The sequence below is a fragment of the Apium graveolens genome, chromosome 8 (genome assembly GCF_009905375.1).
Source record: "Apium graveolens cultivar Ventura chromosome 8, ASM990537v1, whole genome shotgun sequence".
Lineage (NCBI taxonomy): Eukaryota > Viridiplantae > Streptophyta > Magnoliopsida > Apiales > Apiaceae > Apium > Apium graveolens.
Window position 1 is genome coordinate 2,568,535 of NC_133654.1, and position 24,150 is coordinate 2,592,684.

Sequence of the window (24,150 nt, forward strand, 5' to 3'; positions counted from 1 at the left end):
AATAGTATTAAATATAAAAATTTCATTATATTAAAGTACTCATAAATACGAATCCAACAAAATAACTGATGATTATGTTTGATATTATAGATTAGATATAACTTAGTAGTCAATCGCTTATTATTAACAGTACAAAAAATCAAAACGGAAATAACATTTCGAGAGGAGGGAGTAGTATATATGATATCATACCGATGTTAACGTAATTTAAATTTGACAAAATAAAAAAGCGAAAACTAGGTCCTTGTATCATGATCCCATTCAATATGATAATTTCATAAATATTAGCAAAGTCACGATAAGAAAAATTGAAACTGTTCGAAAAGAAATATATCATTTATAAATTATGTAATTCTAAACCAAACAATATATTAATAATGCAAATAAAACTATATTATTAAATCTTAATTCTAAACTATAAAATTAGAAAAGTGTGTCACTTGAAAATGGAAAAAAACCCAATTTTATAAAATTTTAAAATAACAATTACTAAAAAGACAAGTAAAAGGACATATTTATAATATTTTTGATTTTTATATTAAAGAAATGTATATATACTATTAAGGTTTTCTGAATTTTGGACTTATTTGAAGGTATGGGTCCCGGTCGGTTGCCCTCCCTGTGGGCCGGCCCCGCTCAAAGCTAAAAGTTCAATTGTAAACTTGTATATAAAATCTCCAAGTTACAAATGCTCTCTCAATTCGGGATATCTCTTCTGATCATGTTTCGGAAGGTCGAGAATTCAAATTTTGTCAAAAACATGCGGGATTATCCTCTTGGCAACTTGAGCTTCTCTTTGACATTTTCAAACATGTTAATATATGATGTATACAAGCTAAAGTACAGAATATTCTCTGTGTTTTTACACTATTATCCAAATGTATGTAATTTGAAGCAACTTCTATCAAGTTAAGTATTTGAAGCTAAAGTGTATTTATGGACAGACTTGTTTATTCCTCATAATGTGTTTCAGCTTGCGAAAAATATGTCTCCATGGCAGCAGCATAGTGTCGCTCCAGAGGCTATCGTAAAGGACTGTCCTTACTGGTCATATGTAATGAACCAGTGGCCTACTATGACCTAGTGTGGCCTCTGAGTTTAAGTTCTTTGAAGGAGGACGACGGAGAATTTGGTAAATGGAGTTACATTATGTACTCAGACGATTTTCAGTTTGTTAGGAAAACACGTGTGAAGGGTTTTGATCGTGGTCGCGAAATCAAATTTCTTAGGAGAATGAGGCCAACACAGGGATTTGAGCATGATGACATTGGCAAGACTGGATGGTATCAAAAGGGCATCTTTTCATTCTATGATCACGATACAGATATGATTAAGCCAATTTGGGGTAGGTCTTGTACAAAATCCTCTACTATGAGCTGCTTTCGATATAAGCCTAGTTTGGTTTGCTTAAGAGGAATGAAGACTGTTCATGCTCAGATCAGATAGCTGATGAAGACTAATTTAGAACTTGTAGACTATCTGGTGTAGATTTAACAATCAATTCCAATGTCGTGCCTGGCACATTGCTTACGTTCCCCCATGTACTTTAAAAGAATTGTTGGCAGCATATCATATCGCAATAAATTATGGCAATATGGATGAAGATGAGTCTCCATGCATGCACATTAAAAACTCTACTGTAATATGTGGTATGCTTGAATAATTGCTTGCTCCTGACCAGGTCCCTTACAAATTTACCCTTATAGAGTTATATTCGATAGGGGCGATGAAAACTTTTGATATCTACGTTACATTTGATAGGGGTTCTTTCCTATCCCGATCATAAGAATACTTTAGAAGTGCTATTTTTTTTACAATACCTTAAAACAAAAACACAAACAAATTTCAATAACTTAAAACAAAAACAGAAACAAAATTCATATCATTTTCACATATGACAAACATTCGATAGTTTAGAGCACTAACACATATATATATACGGGACCACAGAGGGATCGCCTCTATCACAGATAAACGATTGTTAGCAGCATATCATATCACGATAAATTATCACAATATATATGAAGATGAGCCTCCATGTATGCACATAAAAAACTCTAATGTAATATGCGATATGCTTGAATAGTTGCTTGCTCCTGACCAGGTCGCTTTCAAATGTACCCTTTCAGAGTTATATTCGATAGGGGCGATGAAAATTTTGATATCTACGTTACATTCGATAGGGGTTCTTTCTTATCCAGATCATAAGGATACTTTAGAAGTGCTAAATTTTCTTTTACAATACCTTAAAACAAAAACACAAACAAATTTCAATACCTTAAAACAAAAACACAAACAAAATTCATATCATTTTCACATATGACAAACATTCGACAGTTTATCAAGCTCGACGGTATTTATTGAAAATATTTGATTGGGTTTTATTTTTAATACATCAGACACCCAAAATTCTATTGCAGTCCAACAAACATACTGTAAAACTAAAAAGAACCATATGAAGCTGGCATAAGAGGTGACTGGCAGTAAGCAGTAGCATTCCACGGGAAGCTAAGTTCTGGAGATTGATACGAAATTTTTGATCGCTTAGGTGAAAGCACAGATTGTTGCAGATAGGTATCCGAAGCCTCTGAAGCACATTTACCGTATCTTTGTTGGAAATTATCATACTCAATCCGAAGCCTCTTTGGTGCTGGAAGTTTCTCATCAGACATAATTTCAGTTTTGTTCTCGAAATCAGATTCAAAGTCCTTGGCACTAGACTCGGACTCCTCACACAGTGATGGAAGTGATATAGGAGATAAAATCTTGGTACGCTTTGCAATGTTTGGACAGTTTCTATAATCTTCAGCAATCCTCTCAAGGAACCTTCCTTGTGCTTCAATTTTAACCTTCAAATTCCTCGGTACCTTTTAAGAAGAGATGCAAATTTATTGCATTAGTTTCTAACAATCTGATTTCCTAAAAGGGACTGTATACAAAAATAAATAACTTTTCGAGTATGTAATACATTGCTCTTTTAGGTTAGCAACTTAACGTAAGCCTTACCTCATGTTGATCATTCATTCTTCTATGGACTGCCATTTGCATCTGCAATGCTTCGTTTAGCTGAGCACCCCTGTATGGATATTAATTGTTAAGTAGAGACAAAACATCTGTAAATTCATTTATCAATGTATACATCAGAGAACTTCAGTTGCCACAGTTGTAGACATATTTCTAAACCAACACCCTACGCCTTAAAACAGATATATCGGTTGATACTTGATACAGAAAAAATGGATGCACATCTGCAATTTTAAGTTGCAGAAGGAATTTTATTAAAAAGCTCTTAGCAACTAATGCATCTGCAATCCGCAACTAAAAGTTTCCCAACCTTAGAATCTCGGTTCCTTTTTTGTTTAGCAGTGCAAGATTACATAATAAGATTTTCAAATATACAATTGCACACCAGTTTCCACACAAGGGTAAATTATACCTAAAAATTTTAAAAGTATATGAACAGGGTATGGATCAACTCACGACGTTGCACTGAAGTTCGGTAAAATTTCTGAAATGCTTCTCCTTTCAAACTTGTTTTCTGCATTTTTAGTCATATGTAGAATAAACTTTAGCAGGTCTTAATAATTCAACTCTCCAAATCAAATCTTACAAATGAAGGAAATTCCAGAACTTACTACTGGGCGTTTCCGGGGTAAACTTCGACATTCTGTATTTCTGTTGAACAAAATTAAGTGAATAAGAAACAGATAGATCTACTAGCTAAATAATGCAGTGGCAAGTTTGTGTGGAAATTAAAATTTTGTTTTTCTTCTTTCACTTTAAACACTTCATAGAATGGAAAAACTTACACATACATGGTACATGCATGCAAACATTCAAAAAATTATTATTACTATTATCAGATAAGTGATGGTCAAGCCAAACTGTAAGTCTGTAACACAATAATGCATATAAGTAGACAAGTCATATGAGCATAATGATCAATTAAACATAATCTTGTAACATACGAGGACTGCCACAACTATCTAAGAATCATTGATATCTAAATACTGTATTTTATGTGCATGTGTGTCATCATTTGAGGCCTGTATGATGATGGTCATAAAAGTGTGATCTCTTTCTGACCAAAGAATGGTGTATAGATCGACTTGTCTAATGAAACTGCCAATTTCCCTTCAAAATAGGTAACAGAAAAATAACACAAGACCTACTTTCGGACATTCAGATGTACAATGTCAGCAAAAATCGATATAATCATCACTGGGACAACACAAAGGCTTCAAACTAGTAAATGATCTTTTACACAGTATGCATGCATGCCGGCGCACACACAGAGAAAGAACCTGTAAATGACTTTTCACATGGTAGATCGTGATCTCAGATTTTCTCATAGCCTTCAAGATACCTTTTGGTGTTGCCCCTGAGGAAATAACTCAATTATATACGATTCTATAGGTTCAGTGACTGCATGATGATACAGAGAAATTTACCGACAGACAATAGTATGGTATAAGCCATGGATAGAACCTAAGGGTGCATGACAGTGAGTGAAATAAGACATCACACTTACTATAAGGACCTCCAAGCTGGTTGACTGCTTTTTCAAATAAATCATGCAGTTCTTGTGTCCATTTCAATCGCTCCTTTGCAGAACTATCAGAGCGACTTGAACCCATGTTGGAACTGCAAAACCCTTCTGGCCTCCTGGCATGGAAATAGTTGCGACTATGTAGGAGAGTTATACTGGTGTGGAAACACTAAAAAAATAGCTGCCAGACAAAAAGGGAAGACTAATTCAGGCGATGAGCACAAAGCAAGAATGTAAGGTTTAAGATGCTCTATGTTGTATCTGAATGAAATGCATATAACAGAGTCCACAGTTCACATTCCAAATTCCTAGTTAATATCAGCAGATGAAGAAAACTATGATTATGACCTGAATAGGTTCTTGAAATGGCAGCTGTACAATGCAAACTTCTTATAGGATAATTTAAGTAATATGACTCTCAAGTGGATCATATTAGGCGTGTCAAACTGATAGTGCATGATCCAAATTCTTGTACTTGACCTCTTATAAGATAAAGGAACTAAAATGAAATAAGTCTGCGAGATACTCTAGGATACCACATAAACAACAATCTAAATCAAACACACGCATCAATTGATTGTTTCAATTTAGACTACAGGATGCTGAAGTATCACAAATTCACAACAAATTTATGGATTCATATATATCACTAGAGCTATAATTCAATAGGGAAGAGATAGCTTCATCCCATTTAAAGAACAAATGTTACAAACACGCATAGAAAGAAATTCGTTACAGAAATTTTTAAAAGGTAATACAGCTAAACTATTTTGTCAGCCACAAATATGAACCATTAACCCCCGATATATTGCTTTTACTGCTAGCGCTACTGCCTTCCACGCTTCATGCAGGACGGGCATTTGTATTGTTTTATGCTCTCAGCCTTGACAGGTGTTATCTTAACACACTTTCCATGGTACCACCTCTCACAGATGTCGCAGCCAATCCAAAATTCATCTGAATTATAATTTCCACCGCAGCTTCCACAGAACGTTTCACTATGTTCATCTTCATCTTCCTCAGAAATTTCATCAGCCATTTTTGGGATGCTTTTCACCTGTCCATCACTTGACCTCTATAAATAAAGATATTAAAATTGATTACATTCAAATGAACAACTTCAACTACAATGGATAGAGATGGTGAACCTCAATGATGACGATTAGAAAGTATTAGACTTATCACTCAAGCTTCTCTACCTAAGTTTTGTGTTACTCGAATAAAGTCAGAGTTCTTAAGCAAAGAATGCTATCAATGTACAGTACATGCTTATTTAAAGTTTGCGTTGTGTTGAAACCTCTCTCTAATTATATTTTCATATTAACAAATGAAAACACAAACAGACAATAGATATTTCATAAGAAATTATATCAACCGATTTAATTCATCTCACCTTTGTGCTTCCCCGAGATTTGCTTCCACCATCTCCACTGAGCTTCTCTTTTACAGGTTTCCTTTCTGATACTACTTCAAATACAGTAGGCAGATCATTGATCAAGCTAAACAGACGCTTCCTGTTCAGCAGAACAAAAAAAGTGCTTAAAAACAGCTGCCATATAAAATTCTCTCTCAAATCTATAAAGAAGTTTAACAAGTAAGAGCAAGTCCAATGCTGGATGCAAAATGGCTATAGCCATTGCTATAATTTGGCACCAAAAAGTGTTTTTTGGTGCTAAAATAAAAGTTGCACTCCAATGCTAGTTTCATAACTAGTTTCAAATTTCCATAAATCTTTTAACTTCTACTTAATTTAATATTGTTTTGATACTTTAAGATGTACAAGACAATAATTATTTAACTTTTCCCCTCCATTTGTAGTAATAGATGATGTGGCAAGGATGCATATATGCATCCTTGGTTTCAAATATATATAGAACCAAGGATGCATATATGCATATTTGCATCTAAGTATGGCACCCCTTTGGAGTTGAGTATTTTTGCATTTGGTGCTATAATATAGCAATAGCACCAAAGATAGCATTGCATTGGACTTGCTCTAATATACTTTAACAAGTATATGGTAAAGAACTTTACCAAGTCTGTAAATGAAAATGCAGTTGAGATAATATTTCCAGGAATCTAGCAACTAGTTCCCAACAAAAGTAACTATTAACGAGCAATAAATTAATACTATGGTACTAACCAAAGGTGCGGGAAAAAAACCCGCCACTACTAGATAGTATTTAACTCATTTATAAATCGAACAAGCTGTAGCACAACTTTTCCGGATCTTTGTGCATTCTTCTTGGTCATGTGAAAATGTGGGCCCTTATTCATATGTTAAACAATCGTGCAATAAATTTTGAATTCAAGATTCGACTACTGCCCAATAGTGACTAAACCAAACCACACACCAGGCACTGATAACATTATGATTTTCTTTGACATATCTAATATGTCAAGTAAGTTTTGAATTTCGGAACTCTCTAATTTGTAAGAGAAAATCTCAAGCCAATTCATCACGATTCACTAAGTACTGCCAAATTAACTTCATATATCCTTTTAGAAAACTAGTATTTTGCTAGATCCAATTCATAAGATTTACTTCCAGGAATAGAACTTGACTCCGAATTAAACAAAATTCTCGTCAGCCAAACATTTGACGCAATCTACATGCAGTCTCCGACTCTCCTTAACATGCAAACAGCTTCATTCAGCTGACCACATTAGCATCATTAACGACAATCGCTACCTTTTTTGTCCTCACGATCCATTTTTTCTTTCCCTACTCTCGTTCCATAGCTTGTGCCAATGAATTAGGTCTGCGGACTATTTAACACATGCTGTTTAATAGAAATTCACATTTGAAAGTAAAAGGTAAACAGCAAATCCCAAAATTTGTATGCTTCTGTTAAAACTCATTACCCAACCAAGAAACATACAAAAATCGTAAGCCTTGTGTCCAGTTATTAGCGTTTGGAGATATTCGTTTTACACAAATCCGTTTTTAACCACCCTGTTAAAGATTATGATTACCTCATCTCGTACTTTGTTTACTGTGATCACTCTACTCCTCTACATGTCTAGAATCTTTATTTTATCAATTTAAACCTTCTACTGCATTATCTAAATTAACTCTTCCATATTTGTAAATTCTGAAAACAGATTTACCCTGCTTTCTAACGGTGAAGTATTAGTTTAGATATGAGAAGAATAACGAGGGAAATTTGGTTGACCAAGGCTAAGAGTCTATGTAAATAGATGAGAGGATCAATAACACTACGGCCACTATTCACTCTGTCTGGGCCAATTACGACAACATAATAATGTCTTACTGTATCATTTAAAAAGAGCAGATAAACACAAAAGTGAATTTACGAAAGTCAAAATATAGTACCTCTCATTTCGATTAAGACGAGCTCCAAGATAGAATGCCACAGAGAGCATCCAGCAATCACTGTGTACAGCAACTAGCGATAGCCAGTCTTTACGGTTCATTCCGTCCCTTGCAAAGTTGATCCCAAGAGCTGGCTCAGGAAGCTCTGGAGGAACTTCTTCGGCAGGTAAACTGACTTCCCAAGTCTCATTTGGATGTCCATAAAGACACAAGTTCTCTTTCTCTAAACGACTCAAAAGTACATAGAAAATGATTATTAGAAATGTAAAGAAAAATTCGGAAGGTTTATCTTGTTCAGAAAAACTGAAACTGAGATTATAGCAAAGGAATGAGTTAGATCCAGTCTACCCTACTCACTCAGGGCTCATAACATCAACCAGAAGAATGAATTTACTAACTTAACTTATACTTTTAGGTACGTTACATGATCTTCAAAACATCAGATTTTAAAAGTTGCACAAGAGGAGGGGGGGTGTGGATTCCATCCGTGACCTTAGGCCGTGGGGAAGGGATAAAAGGAGCCTCGCCACTAATCAATTCTCAACTAAATTAACTTGAACAATCGGAAGCATGGTATAGCATGAAGTTCAGTCAGCAGTCCAAGACTCCAAAGCAAACATTAACCACTTCACATTAAAAAAGTTTACCAAAAATATGAACTTTCACAAGATAGTACTTAGTAGTTCTTCTCCGACAAGACCTTAATTATACATTGTACATTACAACTTCTCCGAACAGAATTTAACCATTAAAAACACGCCCAAGTCAAAATCACACATAATTACATTACCATATCTAGCTTAAACCAAATAAAAATCGAAACTTTAAACCAAAACTCAACCAATCAAACATACCTGGATCACAAAGTCCATAAAATTCATCAACATCTGATCAAAAACCCCAAATAAAAACAACCCATCAATCCAAAAACATAAACAAACACATAAAATTAAAAAAGATTCAATCTTTACACAATTATAATAAATTTCAAGAACCAGGAAAGTACCTAAAGACAAAGCTCGAATAATTCCAGCACGACGACCACTATAATCTTTAAAGATCTCTTCAACACTTGGTGGGGTTGAAGAAATGGAAGCCATTTCCATCAAATTTTAAGATCTGAAAAAACCTTAATTTAGCATAAATGTATAGATACAATAAATTTGTGTGTATATGTGCTTAAAGATCAAGATGGGTATTTATAAAATTTGATAAAAATTAATAAAAACGAGAGAGAGAGAGAGAGAGAGAGAGAGGAGAAGATGTGTACTTGATGCTGATATGTTCTTGTTTGCTGCTGTTGTTTACCTTTTTTTTTATTTTTCTTAACTTTATTTTGATTTGGTTAAGTGTACTTCTAGTTTTGCTATTAGCAGAGCAGCATATAAATTTTGGAATCTAGGGATGTATACAAACAGAATATTTTCATCAATGGGTATGGCTTATTATTTATTTTCTGTACGGATTTGTTTAATCACATGTATGGGCTTATCAATGGATACAAGATGTATGATCAAATATTTAAAGTACAGCTCGTTGACTCGATTATAGCTTAATTTAGACTTGATCATTCATCTACCGTTTGTCGTTTAATCGAGACAAAATTATTAGATTGTAACTTAATCAACGCAGAATTATTCGTCTATTATTTGTCGCTTAATCGAGAGAAGATCGTTTGTATACCGTTTGTTGATTAATCGAAACAAAATCATTAAACTGTAACTTAATCAACACAGGACCGTTCGTCTATCATTTGGCGCTTGATCGAGACAGGATCGTTCATCTACAGTTTGTCGCTTAATCGAGACAAAACTATTATATTGTAACTTAATCGAGACATGACCGTTCGTTTGCCATTTATTGCTTAATCGAGACAAAACCATCTATCTATTATTTAATTGGTTAACTAATTGATTAATCACGTGACTTTTTGGAACACCGTTGTACGTACAAATATATGCTTGTATAACTTACTAATCTGATTTTAAAACAAAATGAAAATCATATCTAAACTCATGAAAACATCATCCACAAGTTATGAATTTTGATCATCGTTGTTTAATGTAGCATTGGAGTGGCAATAGCAGAAGTGGGAGCCTAGGCGCCTTTCTGAGACCACTTGACTCTCGTGAGTCGTGAGATCCTTTATACCCGCAAATATCACACTCCTAATAAAAATAGAGAAAAAATCTAAATGTAGAGGTGAATGAGAAATGAAAAGAAACCTATCAAGGTAAACACCTTACTTGAACGTCATAAGGACCGGGGACCGGACCAAAGGTATGTTCGGTTCCCTCCGGGTCTTGGACCAGTAGACCCTGTCCAGGTTACGGGTCCAGAACGGAATTCTGTACAGCCCTAGTTAGCCCTAGTTATGACATCTGAAAAGAAAAACGAAACTCATTTCCGTTAACCAGATTGAAATGCCTACTTAGTAAACTAAATCCCTATGCCCTAACTAGATAGAGATGGAGACGGATAACGTGTTACATCGAATCAAGCATTAACTTCTCTACCCAGTACCCACTTGAACTGGTAAATACGGAATCACATTTGATTCCAGAATAGACCTAAACTTAAAAAAACAAGGCAAGCAATATAATCTATAACATTGATAATTTGATTTCAAAAATCTAAACAGCTCCTTTGATGAAATCCGAACTGAATCAGCACAATGATTCCACTTCATAAGATGCAAAAAAAATTAAGAAAAAACTCTAGCATACAAAAGTTTTGGAGAGCTGTACAGGAGTACAGGTGGTGTCATTAGGAAGTCAGCAAGCGCTTAATTCCAGTTTTCTGCTCCGCGGTGAGCCTTGCAGGGAACTTGATGTTGAACTTGATTCGTAAGTTCCCTTTTTTAGTAGGTTCCTTCGGGATGGGCATTCCTTCCCCTTTAACAACTTCTTCATAGGTTGGACTGATGATGGAACTGATGGGGATCGTTAAGCTACGGGCGTCAAGGGTACTAAGCTGTGCAGTGTAACCTGTCAATGCTTCTGCCAAAGAGATCTTTTGGGTGGCAATGAGATCATTTCCATCCCTCTTGAAGATGCTATGAGGCTTTTCGTCAATTATGAAAACAAGATCGGAGGGTATAACACCTCGTTGTTCATTCCCTTTCTGTGGAAAAGTAATTTTGGTTCCCTTCTTCCAACCAGGCTTGATATCAATTGTAAGGATTTCCTCCGTTGTGCCCGTTCTCCTACATAAATAAAAATAAAGAAAGACAATACAGTTAAATACATCCATGACTACCGATATGCAGATTCACCGGTACAGGGGGCAACCCACAGCATTCATTTTCCCATGAAGAGAAAACAAATGGCAGTTGCCAGAATATAACAGGGATGGAAACAAAAACAAAGTGAGACTCTATATGTTTTAAAAAAATTTATGTTCAATAAAGAAAGATTTAATGTAATGTAATCATTTTTCTCCGACAAACTTAAACTAGAATATCTAAAATTAATTTAGTACCTTTTAATTAAAAGGGGTAGGGCATCTTTCTGTATCTGTTACAACGTTAAGTTATCTTTCTTTATAAATATATTTAAGTGTCCAGCTAATGCTACGGTATTGTCTCAATATATAGTCATAAGTCATGCAATCAAATACAAACTTTCGATGAGATCAAATATTTAAAATAGAGATTTTACTATTTTTATGTGCTGTGATTACTAAATGTCCCCTTCAGCCTACAGTTAAACTTATGAAGTTGTGATACTAGCCTACTCGAGTCCAATATGGACTAGTCAGTTGAAAAGTGTGTTAGCACAAGTACTCGTATTAGTCTTGGTTTTATTTAGGATTATAGATAACTAATGTCGAACAAGCCCACTTTTTTTAATGTGGAACATTTACAATGCTACCACATTCATACACGAACACACTTGAATTCACAGTGCCAAACACAGAAGTATTTTATTAGCTTCAACGATGAAAAGAAAATTCTTACTAATCTTAGGGGTAAAGTGAAAAGATACACACTCAACTAGTCAACACAAGCAAGAAAGCATACAGAGGTGTATAAATAGAAATATTTTTTGTGACCATCAGCCACGGTTTCGGTCAAAAGCCTCTAAAAATTACAGTAAACACAAACACAAACACACACCCGCACAAATATATATATATATATATATATATCAATGTTCCTAAAATAGAGGATGGTCTGAGGATCATGGAAAATATTATATAATACTAAACAAATGTATCCAATTAAAGAGATCAACAGACAGTGAAACGATCAAAAAATATACTGTATTTTATTACAAGGATGCGATACTGTTTTATTTTATTTTTTTGTAAATGCACATTACCTATTTAGAAGTTGATATGAATACTATTAGCGCAGATTCGTGAGACTAAAATTAAAAGAGTACCCTAGCGACAAAATAAAAGTGACAACAAAATTAGTGTCAACTAAACTAACAACAAAATAAATACTGTCTAAAAATCCATAACATGTAGGGAGAAAAAGTTATGCTAGAAGCATCAGATATAGAGGCGACTACATAATTACAGCTAGACTCCAAAAGATACTATCATTCCGACAAGTATGGGGGCAATCAATGGCAGGTAATTGATACAGATAACTCAGTTAACATTGTCATACGGAAAGCTCAGCAAAGATATCCAATTGGAAAGATAAAAAGTTAAAACAAATAATGTAAAAGAATCAACAACTCATAAATTTGATGTTAATTTCCATATATAACTAGACCTAATAATAAACTTAACTAATGGTTAGATCAGCAAACTCCACAAACAATGCAAGTCGATCAATACCACAAAATACGCTCGTGCACACAAAATTAAACCCCATAAAAACATCTAAACCTTACCATAGGTAAAAAGTTTAAAGGAATAAGAAGCTTACCCAGTCGGATCGATGACATCCCTTGAAATCTTCATCTTCTTAGTAGCTCCCTTGTACAAATCCTCAAGACTACAAGGCAATGTCCTCTCTATCGCGGCCCCTTTTCGCAATGGCGTACTTCCAGAACCCTCATTGGCATTGTTCCTCAAAGAAGCGAATACATCCTCTGCTGCAAACGGGGAATTCCTCTGAAACGGACCACCACCACGAGCCCCTCCCATATCTCCCATTCCACCAAATCCAAAAAGCTCAGAAAAGATATCATCAGCACTACGAGGATTAAACTTATACATATTAGGCCTTTCAAAACCAGCACCCGGTGGTGGCACCTGTCCTTTTAACCCTTCCTCGCCATACTGGTCATAAACAGCTTTCTTTTCAGGATCACTCAAAACCTGAAAAAACATAATATCAGATATACACAAGGTTCAATATTAAATCACTAAAGAAACTAAAAAACCATATGGGGTATACAAAATATGTGAACTTGGATACATCATAAGCATACACACTACTAAGGGATTAAAGGGTCAAGAATAGATCAAACCATCAACCAAAATCAATTCGAAAAGATGTGAACTTGCATACATTATAAGCTTCACACACGCAGACACACGCACAAACTATAAGGATCAAGAAAAAAAATCAACCAATCAAGTAAACAATCAAAATTGGGATTTAAAAAGATACAAAATTGCAAACTTTACGAGCTTCAAAAACACACACAAACACAACAACAAACCAATCAAAACACCAAAAATCAACCTGGGTATTAAAAAGATTCAAACTTGCACACTTTACACAAATTAACATGGGTCAGTAAAAAGATTCAAACTTGCATACTTTACAAGCTTCACAAACACGCACAAATAAAACAGTCAACACTAAATCAACAAATTAACCAAGAAATCAAACTGGGTCATCAAAAAGATTCAATCTTGCATACTAAACAACCTTCACAAACACAAAAACAAACACACAAATAAAAGGGTCAACATTAAATCAATAAATTAACTAAAAAACAAAATAAAGGGTATTAAAAAGATTAAAAAAGAGAGAGTTTCATACATCATAAGCTTCAGAGATAGTTTTGAATTTAGATTCAGCATCTTTTTTGTTATTAGGGTTCTTATCAGGATGCCACTTCATAGCAAGCTTACGATAAGCTTTTCGAAGATCATCTACTGTTGCGTTTCGATCCACTTGAAGAATCTTGTAGTAATCAACTCCCATGGCTCTTTGTAATCTCTCTCTCTTCTCTTTCGCTCCAAGGACTAGAGAGAGACTAAAAGTTGTGTGTAAGTTGTATATATATGTATATAGGTTTCGTTTGGTTCTTGAATTGATGATCTCACAATTGTTTGTATCAATTGGGCTTTTATATTGCATGGCCCATTCAAAGTCATAATTGTATTCCATTCCATTTCACTATGATTTAGTGATTCTTTTTTTGTTTATAAATTTGATTTATGAATTTTAAATGTAAAATCGAATTTGAATAAAATTTGATGAGTTTAAATTCAATTTATTATATCCTTTATATATAATAAAATTTAAAAAAAAAATCCAAAACTTTTGTCTTGATCTGATAAAAATTAAAAATAGACGATTAAGATTATAACTTATAAAAAATATATATATTTTTAATAAATCATATACATAAATTAATTACATTTTTCTACTATTATTCAACCACGTGCACTAATACAATTTTAGATATAATATGATTAGAAATTTAACAAATTATAAATATAAAAGAGTTATATTATTTTATTATTATTTAAATAACAAAATATGATATAATAATATAACTGTAGATAAAATATTATTAGATATTCAACTATATATAGTTGTATATATAGTTGTAATGCAATTTCACAAACGTATATTTCATGATATTTACATATTTGTGGCAATAATAATATAACAAAATATCAAATACAAAGACAATATTACAACAATATATGTATATTAATCTTTTAAAAAATTAAAAATTATCAAAGTTATAAACTGTGAATTATAAAAAATTGTACATAGGATAGGCAGTAAGATAGTATATGCTTGAGTTGTTTATATTGAATATTGACCGACATTCAAATTTAAGTATTTGTTTCTTGATTTTCTAAACAATTCAAGCCTTTTTTTACTTATGTTAATATGTTTCTTACTATTTTACCACTTATATTAACACCTTGAAGGTTTATGTATATTGTTTTCTTTTAGATTTGATACTAAGGTCCAAGACATGTATTTGACCATCATATGATATCTCACCTCTTTGTTTTAATACTAATATCTTTAAAAGTAATGTTTAACATCAATGTGGTCGTGCCGGAGTGGTTATCGGGCATGACTAGAAATCATGTGGGTTCGCCCGCGCAGGTTCGAATCCTGCCGACCACGTTTTTTACTTTCACAGCTCTGAGCTGCAGATTCTAGCCAATATTTGCGTGAAAAGTGAGCAGGGATACGTTTTGCTACGATTTATAACAACAAATATAACCAATATGGGAGAATTCGAATTCAAGTCTCTCCTTAAACCGAGCTCTAATACTATGTTAAGTAACCAATCACACTAAAATTTTAAAGTGGTAGAGAAAGGACCGAGCATGATCTTATACTCTACAACAGGTACTCCGTACTACGATACAAATTAAACACAAGAATGCAGCAAATCTATAAGCAAGAACCATAAGATCTCCAACAGTATTAAGAAAGATTATAAGCAAAACCAATCCAACAAAAACAATTTAAAGTTTCAAACAAATTCAAAACGGGCTAGTAGCTTCACGGATTTGTATTTGTCTCCCTTCCGGTCATGAAGAGGCACAGCTCGAATCCCTGATCTCAGTTCTGAAACAGGTAGACATGTCTGACCTCCAAAATCATCCTTTTCGGACATGTCATACTCGTGTACTTCAATCCGAAGTAATGCCAGCTCTGGAACTGTCAAGGAAAACTCAAATTCTTCGTTCCATGTTGGTATCCAGTCGTCTTCAATTATCTTTGTTTTCCTCATCAGTGAATCAGCAGGCACTCCAGCAATTCCCACCTGCGTGCATATAACTACATTTCATTATGTTATCCTGTAAGAACCAACCAGTAATCCAATATATTTCCCCAGGCATGTCAAATTTGTCTAAGCACAAGATCGTCTTGACACCAACCTAAAGAAGACCCTAAAAACTCCATATGCTTGTTCAAAATTTTCTTCCTTGGGATTGCATTCTAATGTGTTTTCATTGCATATAAGGATTGCATTCCTTTCAAAAGACCTAACCGATGATAAGTAGACATTTGACTATCGCGTAAGTAGAGAAAACACATGTGGTGATACCTTCACATAGAAATCTGGTGGGGAGTATTGGTCAAAGTGGGTGTGCTTGAAATCTAAATGCCAACCTTCTCCCATGAAAATCTTAATCTGAACAAAAATGTCAAGTTAAAGGACATATTTTCGCAATATTTTGAACAGAAAAACAATGAAATGGTGATGGACATGCCATTTCTCAAATCCTTTTACCCACCTTTAAAGTTTGTTTTACTGGTAATTCTTTTTTAGGGTCAAAAACCTCATTGTCTAGGCCATCCTGCAGCAAAAAATCTGGCTTTTTCACATAACCACACCCACCATTGGCTCGAAACAACCCTTGCATCAGCCAAAGTGGTCTGCCATGCCCCTGTTACAGATTACATAGTTTTTTTCCACTCAATTTTCACAGATTCAAATCTTCATATGTTTGACAGAGATTTAAAACATTAGCAACATAGTTTTGGAATGTATTAGGGTCTCTATTGCGTTCATCAGAAGTGATCTCTAGACTCTAGAGGCCACTTTACGTAGTAACAGTAGAAGAAAACCTGCATATTGAATGCTATAAGTTGTGCTCCGTGCATCCACCCGATTAGCGGATTATAATTGGACGAATCAACTCGCGAGCCTTTAGGAAATATTCTCAGCAGATTCCTTCTAGTAAACCTTAAAAAACTCAAAGTATGAGTTACTAATTGGATAAAACAAGATTGTGTTTGAAAAAGGATGCATGTACAGTTTCAACATGCTTTATCAATGCATATGTATACTTACCGGATAACATCTGCTCCATGCCGTATAACAGCATTTTCCAAATTCTGTTCTCTCAAGCTAATCCGTGTTGCTGTTGTTGGATCATCATGAAACCAGTCCTTGACTCCTCCTTTTCGCTTTCTTGCCCGGATAGCAATCAAATTTTTATATTCAGGATCAACTTTTTGCTTCAAGTTGTCATCCTCGTCTTCTGAAATATCCTCATCGAGACTTTCTGCATCCTCTGGATCACACTTCTGCTATGCCATATTGAAGTCATTTCATCACGAAGAAGAGATGTACTGGTTACCAAACTAGTATTTATGCTAAGAATATAGTATACCTTATATAGTTCTTCAAATGTAGCTTTGATATCGACCTCAGTTCCCCACCCATTCTCCTCCAAAAGATTACTTCCCTTCGGATTATGATTTGGTACAACTTTAACACCTTTACTCTCGAGATACTCCTTTGGTGGTTTAGTCGAAATAATAATCCGTTTCTTCAATAGTTCTGGAGATGGAAATTCTGGATAGCTTTCCGACTTGGATGTAAAAAGTAAATCTCCAAATATTTCAGTAACCATCTACAATGATAACAAATGTACATGATTTTGGTGTCATACTAAGCAATCGAATACCCTATTCTGTGGCAATTCCTTGAGTAATTGCCTGGAGTACGTCGATTTCTAATTTCTTTTTAAAATTCTTTCTGTAAAGCATGAATGTACCTTGGCAACTACAGCTTGAAGATCAGGAGAAAGATGGTCTTCTAGAGTTAGTATCACAGGATACTCAGACGTAACAAAAGCATGTTCCTTGATAGATTTTAAACATGTCAAGAGTTCCACTGGCTTTGTCAGCGTCCTATGTTCATAAACGAATAATCATCGATTAGTCCATAGCAAACTCGTATAAAGAAGCATACAATGAAATCCTTATCAACACTTAAAATCGCGCATATTGACCATCATTAGTACATTTGCCTTGAGTATGTGACGCGCATGCATGTTACTCATGAGCATCAGAACGTATACAACGAAAGCAAGAACCACTACTAGAAAAACGGCAATAGACATCGGTTAACATGATACGAGTGCATACCCTCCATGAAGAACATGGACATTGTCTTTGGTAGAATTAGGCCACATATCGAGTTCAATTACTCTTACGCCTCTGAGCAATGCATCTTTAATTGGGACATCACTGCAATTGCTACTGAGTTGATTCCCTGTTAGATATGAATTATGCCCAGTATATATGAAATAATGTGACAATGGAGCTGCCATATCTTGATGTACCTGTGGGATTAGAGCAAAATACTTTGATAAAAACAATTATTACACATAATTTCATTTCTGAATTATTAATTATCCGTCTTTTTTGTACCTTATTTATATATCTCTGCATATTCAATACTTTTATGAACAATTTTCTAAAATTTCCCTTGAAAAATGTTAAATCCAATGCTCGTTTTTAACATCCAGAGCAAATAAGCTACGAAAAGATTAAACTGCCCTCCCTGAATGTACATCAATAACTCTTGAAAAATTTAATGAGGATAATACCCTCTTTTCACAACATATTTGCTCTAAAACTTAAAAAGTAGCTCTGAATTTAACATTTTCTCCTTTCTTATCTCTAGTCTCTTCTTTTTCATTACATGTTGGTTTAGACAAATATTACGATCTCTTAAATTTCATAACATACGTAAAATTAAAAGGGACAAGTAAAATGAGACGAAGTTGCAGAGGTCGGGAGGAGGAATATATAATTTGTCCTACTTCAATGTGTTGTTAATTAATGTGTTGTTAATTACTGGAGTCGGTTCTTGAAGGTGAGTTGATGTCTGAGTCTGCTACTCAATAGTCAATACTGACACTCTGACACGCACAATCCCAGTATGAATCCCACACTTTTAACTCTTCCAACTTAAAATAAAAAGTATCTTTTCTACTCTCTAGTAAAATAAAAAGATAAAACATAAATGGTTCAGGATCGACGATTTCTGTAACATGCAATTGTATGTGAGTACACACTGTTATATGTGTAAAATATGGGTTCCTCGTAGAGCTGCAAACGAATAGAATCGAGTCGAGTTTTGTCCGAGCAGAGCCGAGCATAATTTTTTTTAAAATGAGCCGAGTCGAGCAGAGTTTAAAAACCGAGCCGAAAAAAAATGTTCACGATCGGTTTGTTTATAAACGAGCCGAGCCAAGCCGAACACGAGTTTACTCACGAACAACCGAGTCGAGTTTTCCACTAATAGTGCGCATATATTCTCTAATCGACAAAACTTAAGGTATAATTTATAATTTTATAAGTTATATAGATATCAAATATTAATTTCATCTTCAATTATATACGCACACCACACTCTCCACTTGTTTCTTAATTCTTATAATTTTATCAATTTATTTCACAAGTCAAGTTTTAAGAACAAAATCATTTTTATTTTAAATTATCGAGACATTCATAACTTTAAAAATCGTGCATTACTTTTAAATTGTTGATGTCGATTGTCAAAGATTTACTAATTTTTGATATTTTAGTTAAATTGGTTTAGATTAGAAAATACTTATAAAACAAAATAAAGGAAGCAAACCCCTTTAAGTGGTTGAGAAATATGATTATTAAAAATTACTTTATTTTTTTCTTAAAAATATTATAATGATATAATTTATTTTAACAACTCACTATTTCAATTTATTTGTTAAATTTTAAAAATATTAATCATTTTACTTTAAATTAGTATTAAATAAAAAAATTTAAAATTTAAATTTTTATACAAATTATTTATTATTTGTTAAATATTTAAATATTTATTATTTGTTAAATATAAAAATTTTATCCGAGCCGAACCGAGCCGAGTCCGAATGGAACATACAAAAAACTCGGCTCGACTCGTTTAATTATCCAAGCTTGTTTTTATGTTCTCGATTTAAACGGACCGAGCCAAATTCACTTAAAAGAGCCGATCCCAAATTTTGTTCACGAACGACTGTATTCATTTGCGGCTCTACTTCCTCGTGCATTGACAACCAGACACCCTACTTTTACTTTATATGTATCCTCGAAAACAATCGCGATATAATATGCTGGAACATACATTTTGCGGTAGACCCGAACTCCAGTTTATCAGAAATTCAGAAAGTGTCTCAAGTTTGTAAGTTTGTTGACCAAAGTACTTCAAATCACGTGGCCTATTGTCTATCTTTTGATCCCTATTAACCTTTTAAAATTGACTACTGTTGTTATATTCTCACTAAACACCTAAATATCTCTGTTTCTGTACTTCATCACAACTCTGAAGTGTTATTTCTAACTGTTCACCTCTCCTGTTAGATTTATTTTCGATACCACGTTAAGTTACCAGTTTCATCCCGAACCCGAAGATCTTTCTATTCAATTCTATTCATATGAAAATGATTTTTTTTCTAAATACAAAATGCAAAATATAGTTAAGAAAGATAGGTACAAGAATTGTAAAGATTAGAGAACATGCCTGTGAAGGTGAAGGGAGAGGAGAGTTGATGTCACTGATAAGATACTGAAAGAAAGCTTCAATATTAAGATTCTTTCGACGAAGAGGATGAAGGTGACGGTGTTTGCCAATTTCCTCCATTATTACAGCTTCAACATCATCAATGGTGACTTCACCTTCTCCCTGAACCTCCTTCATGAACCTTTGTAAATGATCCACACTCATCACTCCATTCTCAGAGTAAAGCTTGAACAACTCTTTGATTTCTTGCGGTGCCTTAGCTGCACCAAACTTGTAACTTCTCAGGAAACAACAGCATATTCCGTAGCTTTCCTTCGACATCTTTCTAGTTATATGCCCAGAGAGATCGAGATCGAGAGAGAGAGATGAATGTGCAGTGTTTTAGTAGTTTATAGTATTATGTTACGTGTATATAAATAGCGAAAGTGGGTGTGTGACTGTGTGTACAAGTAGAAGGTGGAAATATAGGTGCAGTTGGATGATTATGTAGGGTAACTGAAAAAAGAATATAATCATATATATAGCGGAAAGTTGAATAATTGAGTATGTAATTTAATTCAATATTACTCCCTCGGTCCTAATCAATTGTTATCGTTTCTGACACATGATTCGGCACATATTTTAAGACGTATAAAAAGTATAATTCTATAATTTTTTTAAAAATATTTCTTTTTCTAAATAAAAATAGAATATTTAAACTGTTATCCAGAAAAAAAGTTCAAAAATTATAGAACTATATTTTTTATTTATCTTAAAATATGTGTTAAAAACAATAACAATTGAGAGAGACGAAGAGAGTAGTATCATATTGCAGCTTTGACATGCAAGAAGTTGATGTAATTTACCAAGAAAGATATTATAATTAGCATTAAAGAAAAAAGAGGATATTATACTTCTGTTTTCACATAGAAAAGTTATTTTACAAACTTTCTTCTATTAGTCCAACTACTTCTGTGACATGATCGACCTTGCATGATAATATTATATAGAAAAAATGACAAAAATAGTCGATTTTTGAAAAAATTTAATAAAAATAGCCCTTCTGAAAAAAGTGGTCAATTTTGGCCGATTGAATACTCCACTGTCAGTTGGGTATCCCAATTTGTATAGGATACTCCACTGGTAGTTGGGTATTTCATATATGAGATACTACACTGCCAGTTGGGTATCTTGTATAAAATGGATATTCCACTGACAGTTGGGTATCCCATCGGTTAAAGTTGACCAACTTTTCAGAAACTCGTTATTTTTGTCAATTTTGTGTAAAAATAGGCTAAATTTATTATTCACCCTATTATATATTCATTCGATCTTTTAAGCTTCAGATTTGAGCATACGCACACATAAACTTTTGTAGCAGTTGATATAGCAAGAGAGACTGATATTGTCGACTACATGTCACGTGATATCTTCTTTCTCCCCTTCGTAATAAGGTACACATGGTGAGCTCCACACCGTCATTAACTACGCTCAGAAAATATCAAAAATCAATTCATGAATGTGGGCGTAGGAACGGGTGTAATCGAGCCAAACTGAGTCGTGTACTGTTACACTCGGCTCAAGTTTTATTAGAAACTCGGCTCGTAAAAAATTTGATTGACTCGAGTTCGGATCGAAAATTTGAATAAATTTTATCAAATATTAATAAAAGCTCAAAATATGAATAGATGGATTCGATTAAATATATAATTAATATAAATAAAATGTTAAATATCTATATAAAAATATATTTATAATAAAAAATTTAAAATAATAGAAACTAAATAAGACTTACGAAACTTAAGAGCCGAGTAAGTTGAAACTCGAGTTTGGCTCGAAAATAATTCAAAAAACTCGAGTTCGGTTTGATTATTACCAAATTAAATTTAAATATTTTACGAGCCGATATTGAGTAACTCACGAACGATTTGACTTATTCGGAGGGGTATCTCTTTCAATTCAGTGGCCCAAAGTTTAGTTGTGTTCTTGTGTTCATCATATTAACTACCAAGCTTAATTTCGAAAATTTTAGGTAAAAAAATGGTAGAAAATTTTAGGTAATCATCAAAATATTGACAAATATTTTATTTTATATCCGCTTATTTTGAAATTATGATCCCGCCATTGAATATAATATAAGAAAAATCTTCTTGTGACTCATAAAATTTCACTCTTTTTAATATTTTCGGATGTTTTCGAGCTTCCCACAATAAAGTGTGCAATAAATTATTTTAGTTTGTCTTAATGCAAAAATGGGTAGCCCGCCATTTTTGTTTTGGTGAAGTGTAAGAGGAATAAAATGCTCAACAATTGTCCACATATAAGAAATCTTGACCCACAGGACAGAGATTATTATTCTTTGTACAAAAATTAAAAATGACAAAAATTGTCGAACATATGTATTACCAACATCGTACCTGGAAAAATTGCATATCATTTCTAAAAAAGATACTCCCTCCGTCGTATATTTGGTTTCGACATGCAGGTTAAAAAAAGAATAATATTAAGAAAAATTACGAAAAATGAGTAAAGTGATGAGATCGATCAATATTTAATATATAAAATTAATGTAGTAGAAAAAATAGTAAATATAAGCGAGTGTAGTTAATTTTATATTATAAAATTTTAAATATTTTTAATAAATTTTGAAATATATAGATCGAATGAATTGGATAGAGGGAGTACAATTTTATATTTTCAAATATGGTAATGAGCTATTGGGCTTATACTTTTTGATGAATATATGGACCATGCAAGTTCGAAGCCCGTGGGCTTCAATAGTAAATAGATGAGAGCTTGTGACACAACATAAAGTCTATGTGCTTTAATAGTTGGGCCTGCTTAATAGCTAAGTTGTAATAAATACTCGACCCAATTCGTTTTTTTAATCGTTAAATATTTTTCTTAAACTGACATAACAATCTAAATAAATTTAATATTATTACTGCATATTTTAAATATCTCGTTAATGCTCCGATTAGTATTTTCTATAAATTTTCGATTATCCGATTAGTAGTGCAAAGTTATTCTCCAAATAACCGTTTTTTAAAATACTGTTTACTCTTCGTCACAATTTATCTGTTCAGTTTGATTTTTGCACGTAGTTTAAGGTACAATGAACACATAAATTTTTGATTATTTTTTAAATCTTTTTTTGGTGAATAAATATTCAAATCTTAAATTTCTATTCATAAAAAGAAAATTTAAAAAGTAATCAATGAAACTATGCGGTCAATGCACTTTAAATTACGCATAAAGTCAAACTAGACAAATAAATTGGAACGGAGGGTGGAAGTTCAGCATATTTTCCACTTGATTAACACTAAATACGGTTCAACTGGCCAGCAAAGGTTGACTCAGTTGGTTAAATATAGGATAACTATCCTCTTTTTTCACATTTTCAAATATCACGGTAGGAGAATTTATGATTATGTCGCTTAAGTGTGATTTACCTTAATAGACGGGATTTGCAGGCTATTACGTGAGCTCGTAGAATTTACCCGGTGCTCACCCGAAGGTAGCGTCTGCTAGTTAAAAAAAATACGGGTCAAATTTATGTATCCACTAGGACGAAAGCCATTTGCTGCCTTTATCGTTGGACTCGTTCTCTATGCGAAGGATAGTTGTTCTACGGTCACACCGCACATTAGCCGCCACAAATAATATGTTTTCATGTCCTCAAACTCAACACTCAATTGCACAATCTTTATCGTAAATATATATTTTTAACCGCGCAGCAAAATATTTACTCGACTCGTAAAATTTCAGAAAAGTACTCGAAAATCGGAGTCAATCGAAGCAAATTTTCATTACTCACAAAATTTTTATCCATA

The 24,150-nt window shown here is 33.5% G+C and overlaps 4 protein-coding genes and 1 non-coding gene across 6 annotated transcripts; 1 reads left to right on the plus strand and 4 right to left on the minus strand.

Annotated features, from left to right (window-relative positions):
- Positions 1 to 2,314: 2,314 nt before the first annotated feature.
- On the minus strand, positions 2,315 to 4,951 carry LOC141676754 (myb family transcription factor RLI1-like). The gene is made up of 6 exons (XM_074482466.1): positions 4,532 to 4,951; positions 4,305 to 4,381; positions 3,636 to 3,675; positions 3,481 to 3,538; positions 3,007 to 3,076; positions 2,315 to 2,867 (listed from the first exon to the last, which is right to left on the minus strand). Exons 1-6 carry the CDS (start codon positions 4,635 to 4,637, stop codon positions 2,442 to 2,444), a joined length of 777 nt encoding a protein of 258 aa, XP_074338567.1. The 5' UTR covers positions 4,638 to 4,951; the 3' UTR covers positions 2,315 to 2,441.
- Positions 4,952 to 5,101: 150 nt separating this feature from the next.
- On the minus strand, positions 5,102 to 9,304 carry LOC141676756 (PHD finger protein ALFIN-LIKE 1-like). 2 transcript variants are annotated; one of them, XM_074482468.1, is made up of 6 exons: positions 9,157 to 9,304; positions 8,893 to 9,005; positions 8,741 to 8,773; positions 7,887 to 8,109; positions 5,943 to 6,063; positions 5,102 to 5,606 (listed from the first exon to the last, which is right to left on the minus strand). In XM_074482468.1, the coding sequence occupies exons 2-6, from the start codon at positions 8,990 to 8,992 to the stop codon at positions 5,376 to 5,378; spliced, it is 708 nt and encodes a 235-aa protein (XP_074338569.1). In that variant the 5' UTR covers positions 8,993 to 9,005; positions 9,157 to 9,304; the 3' UTR covers positions 5,102 to 5,375. The 2 variants fall into 2 exon arrangements, with proteins under 2 accessions (XP_074338569.1, XP_074338568.1); XM_074482467.1 differs by having other exon boundaries at positions 5,102 to 5,624; positions 9,157 to 9,302.
- Positions 9,305 to 10,485: 1,181 nt separating this feature from the next.
- On the minus strand, positions 10,486 to 14,083 carry LOC141676753 (uncharacterized). Its single transcript, XM_074482465.1, has 3 exons — positions 13,837 to 14,083; positions 12,769 to 13,163; positions 10,486 to 11,091 (listed from the first exon to the last, which is right to left on the minus strand). The coding sequence occupies exons 1-3, from the start codon at positions 13,999 to 14,001 to the stop codon at positions 10,653 to 10,655; spliced, it is 999 nt and encodes a 332-aa protein (XP_074338566.1). The 5' UTR covers positions 14,002 to 14,083; the 3' UTR covers positions 10,486 to 10,652.
- Positions 14,084 to 15,090: 1,007 nt separating this feature from the next.
- Positions 15,091 to 15,171, plus strand: TRNAS-AGA (transfer RNA serine (anticodon AGA)). Its single transcript has one exon. It is a non-coding gene; the product is annotated as a tRNA-Ser (tRNA).
- A 250-nt stretch (positions 15,172 to 15,421) lies between these two features.
- Positions 15,422 to 20,785, minus strand: LOC141679033 (phosphoinositide phospholipase C 2-like). Its single transcript, XM_074485517.1, has 9 exons — positions 20,339 to 20,785; positions 17,938 to 18,134; positions 17,565 to 17,700; positions 17,178 to 17,420; positions 16,856 to 17,091; positions 16,630 to 16,747; positions 16,296 to 16,448; positions 16,106 to 16,192; positions 15,422 to 15,820 (listed from the first exon to the last, which is right to left on the minus strand). The coding sequence occupies exons 1-9, from the start codon at positions 20,657 to 20,659 to the stop codon at positions 15,527 to 15,529; spliced, it is 1,785 nt and encodes a 594-aa protein (XP_074341618.1). The 5' UTR covers positions 20,660 to 20,785; the 3' UTR covers positions 15,422 to 15,526.
- Positions 20,786 to 24,150: the final 3,365 nt, after the last annotated feature.

Bases quoted from the DNA above. Each gene is read 5' to 3' on its own strand.
- LOC141676753 (XM_074482465.1), bottom strand. From the start codon at position 14,001: ATGGGAGTTGATTACTACAAGATTCTTCAAGTGGATCGAAACGCAACA. The intron at 13,164-13,836 runs GTATGAAACTCT...ATGTTTTTTCAG, and splicing joins CTATCTCTGAAGCTTATGAT to GTTTTGAGTGATCCTGAAAA. The intron at 11,092-12,768 runs GTAAGCTTCTTA...TTATTTATGTAG, and splicing joins GATGTCATCGATCCGACTGG to GAGAACGGGCACAACGGAGG.
- LOC141679033 (XM_074485517.1), bottom strand. From the start codon at position 20,659: ATGTCGAAGGAAAGCTACGGAATATGCTGTTGTTTCCTGAGAAGTTAC. The intron at 17,701-17,937 runs GTATGCACTCGT...TTATGAACATAG, and splicing joins GTCCATGTTCTTCATGGAGG to GACGCTGACAAAGCCAGTGG. The intron at 15,821-16,105 runs GTATCACCACAT...ATATGCACGCAG, and splicing joins CACCAGATTTCTATGTGAAG to GTGGGAATTGCTGGAGTGCC.
- LOC141676754 (XM_074482466.1), bottom strand. From the start codon at position 4,637: ATGGGTTCAAGTCGCTCTGATAGTTCTGCAAAGGAGCGATTGAAATGG. The intron at 4,382-4,531 runs GTAAGTGTGATG...TTATTTCCTCAG, and splicing joins CCAGCTTGGAGGTCCTTATA to GGGCAACACCAAAAGGTATC. The intron at 3,077-3,480 runs GTGAGTTGATCC...ATATCCATACAG, and splicing joins CCGAACTTCAGTGCAACGTC to GGGTGCTCAGCTAAACGAAG.
- LOC141676756 (XM_074482467.1), bottom strand. From the start codon at position 8,992: ATGGAAATGGCTTCCATTTCTTCAACCCCACCAAGTGTTGAAGAGATC. The intron at 8,774-8,892 runs GTACTTTCCTGG...GTTTTTGATCAG, and splicing joins TATTCGAGCTTTGTCTTTAG to ATGTTGATGAATTTTATGGA. The intron at 8,110-8,740 runs GTATGTTTGATT...TGAGTCGTTTAG, and splicing joins TTATGGACTTTGTGATCCAG to AGAAAGAGAACTTGTGTCTT.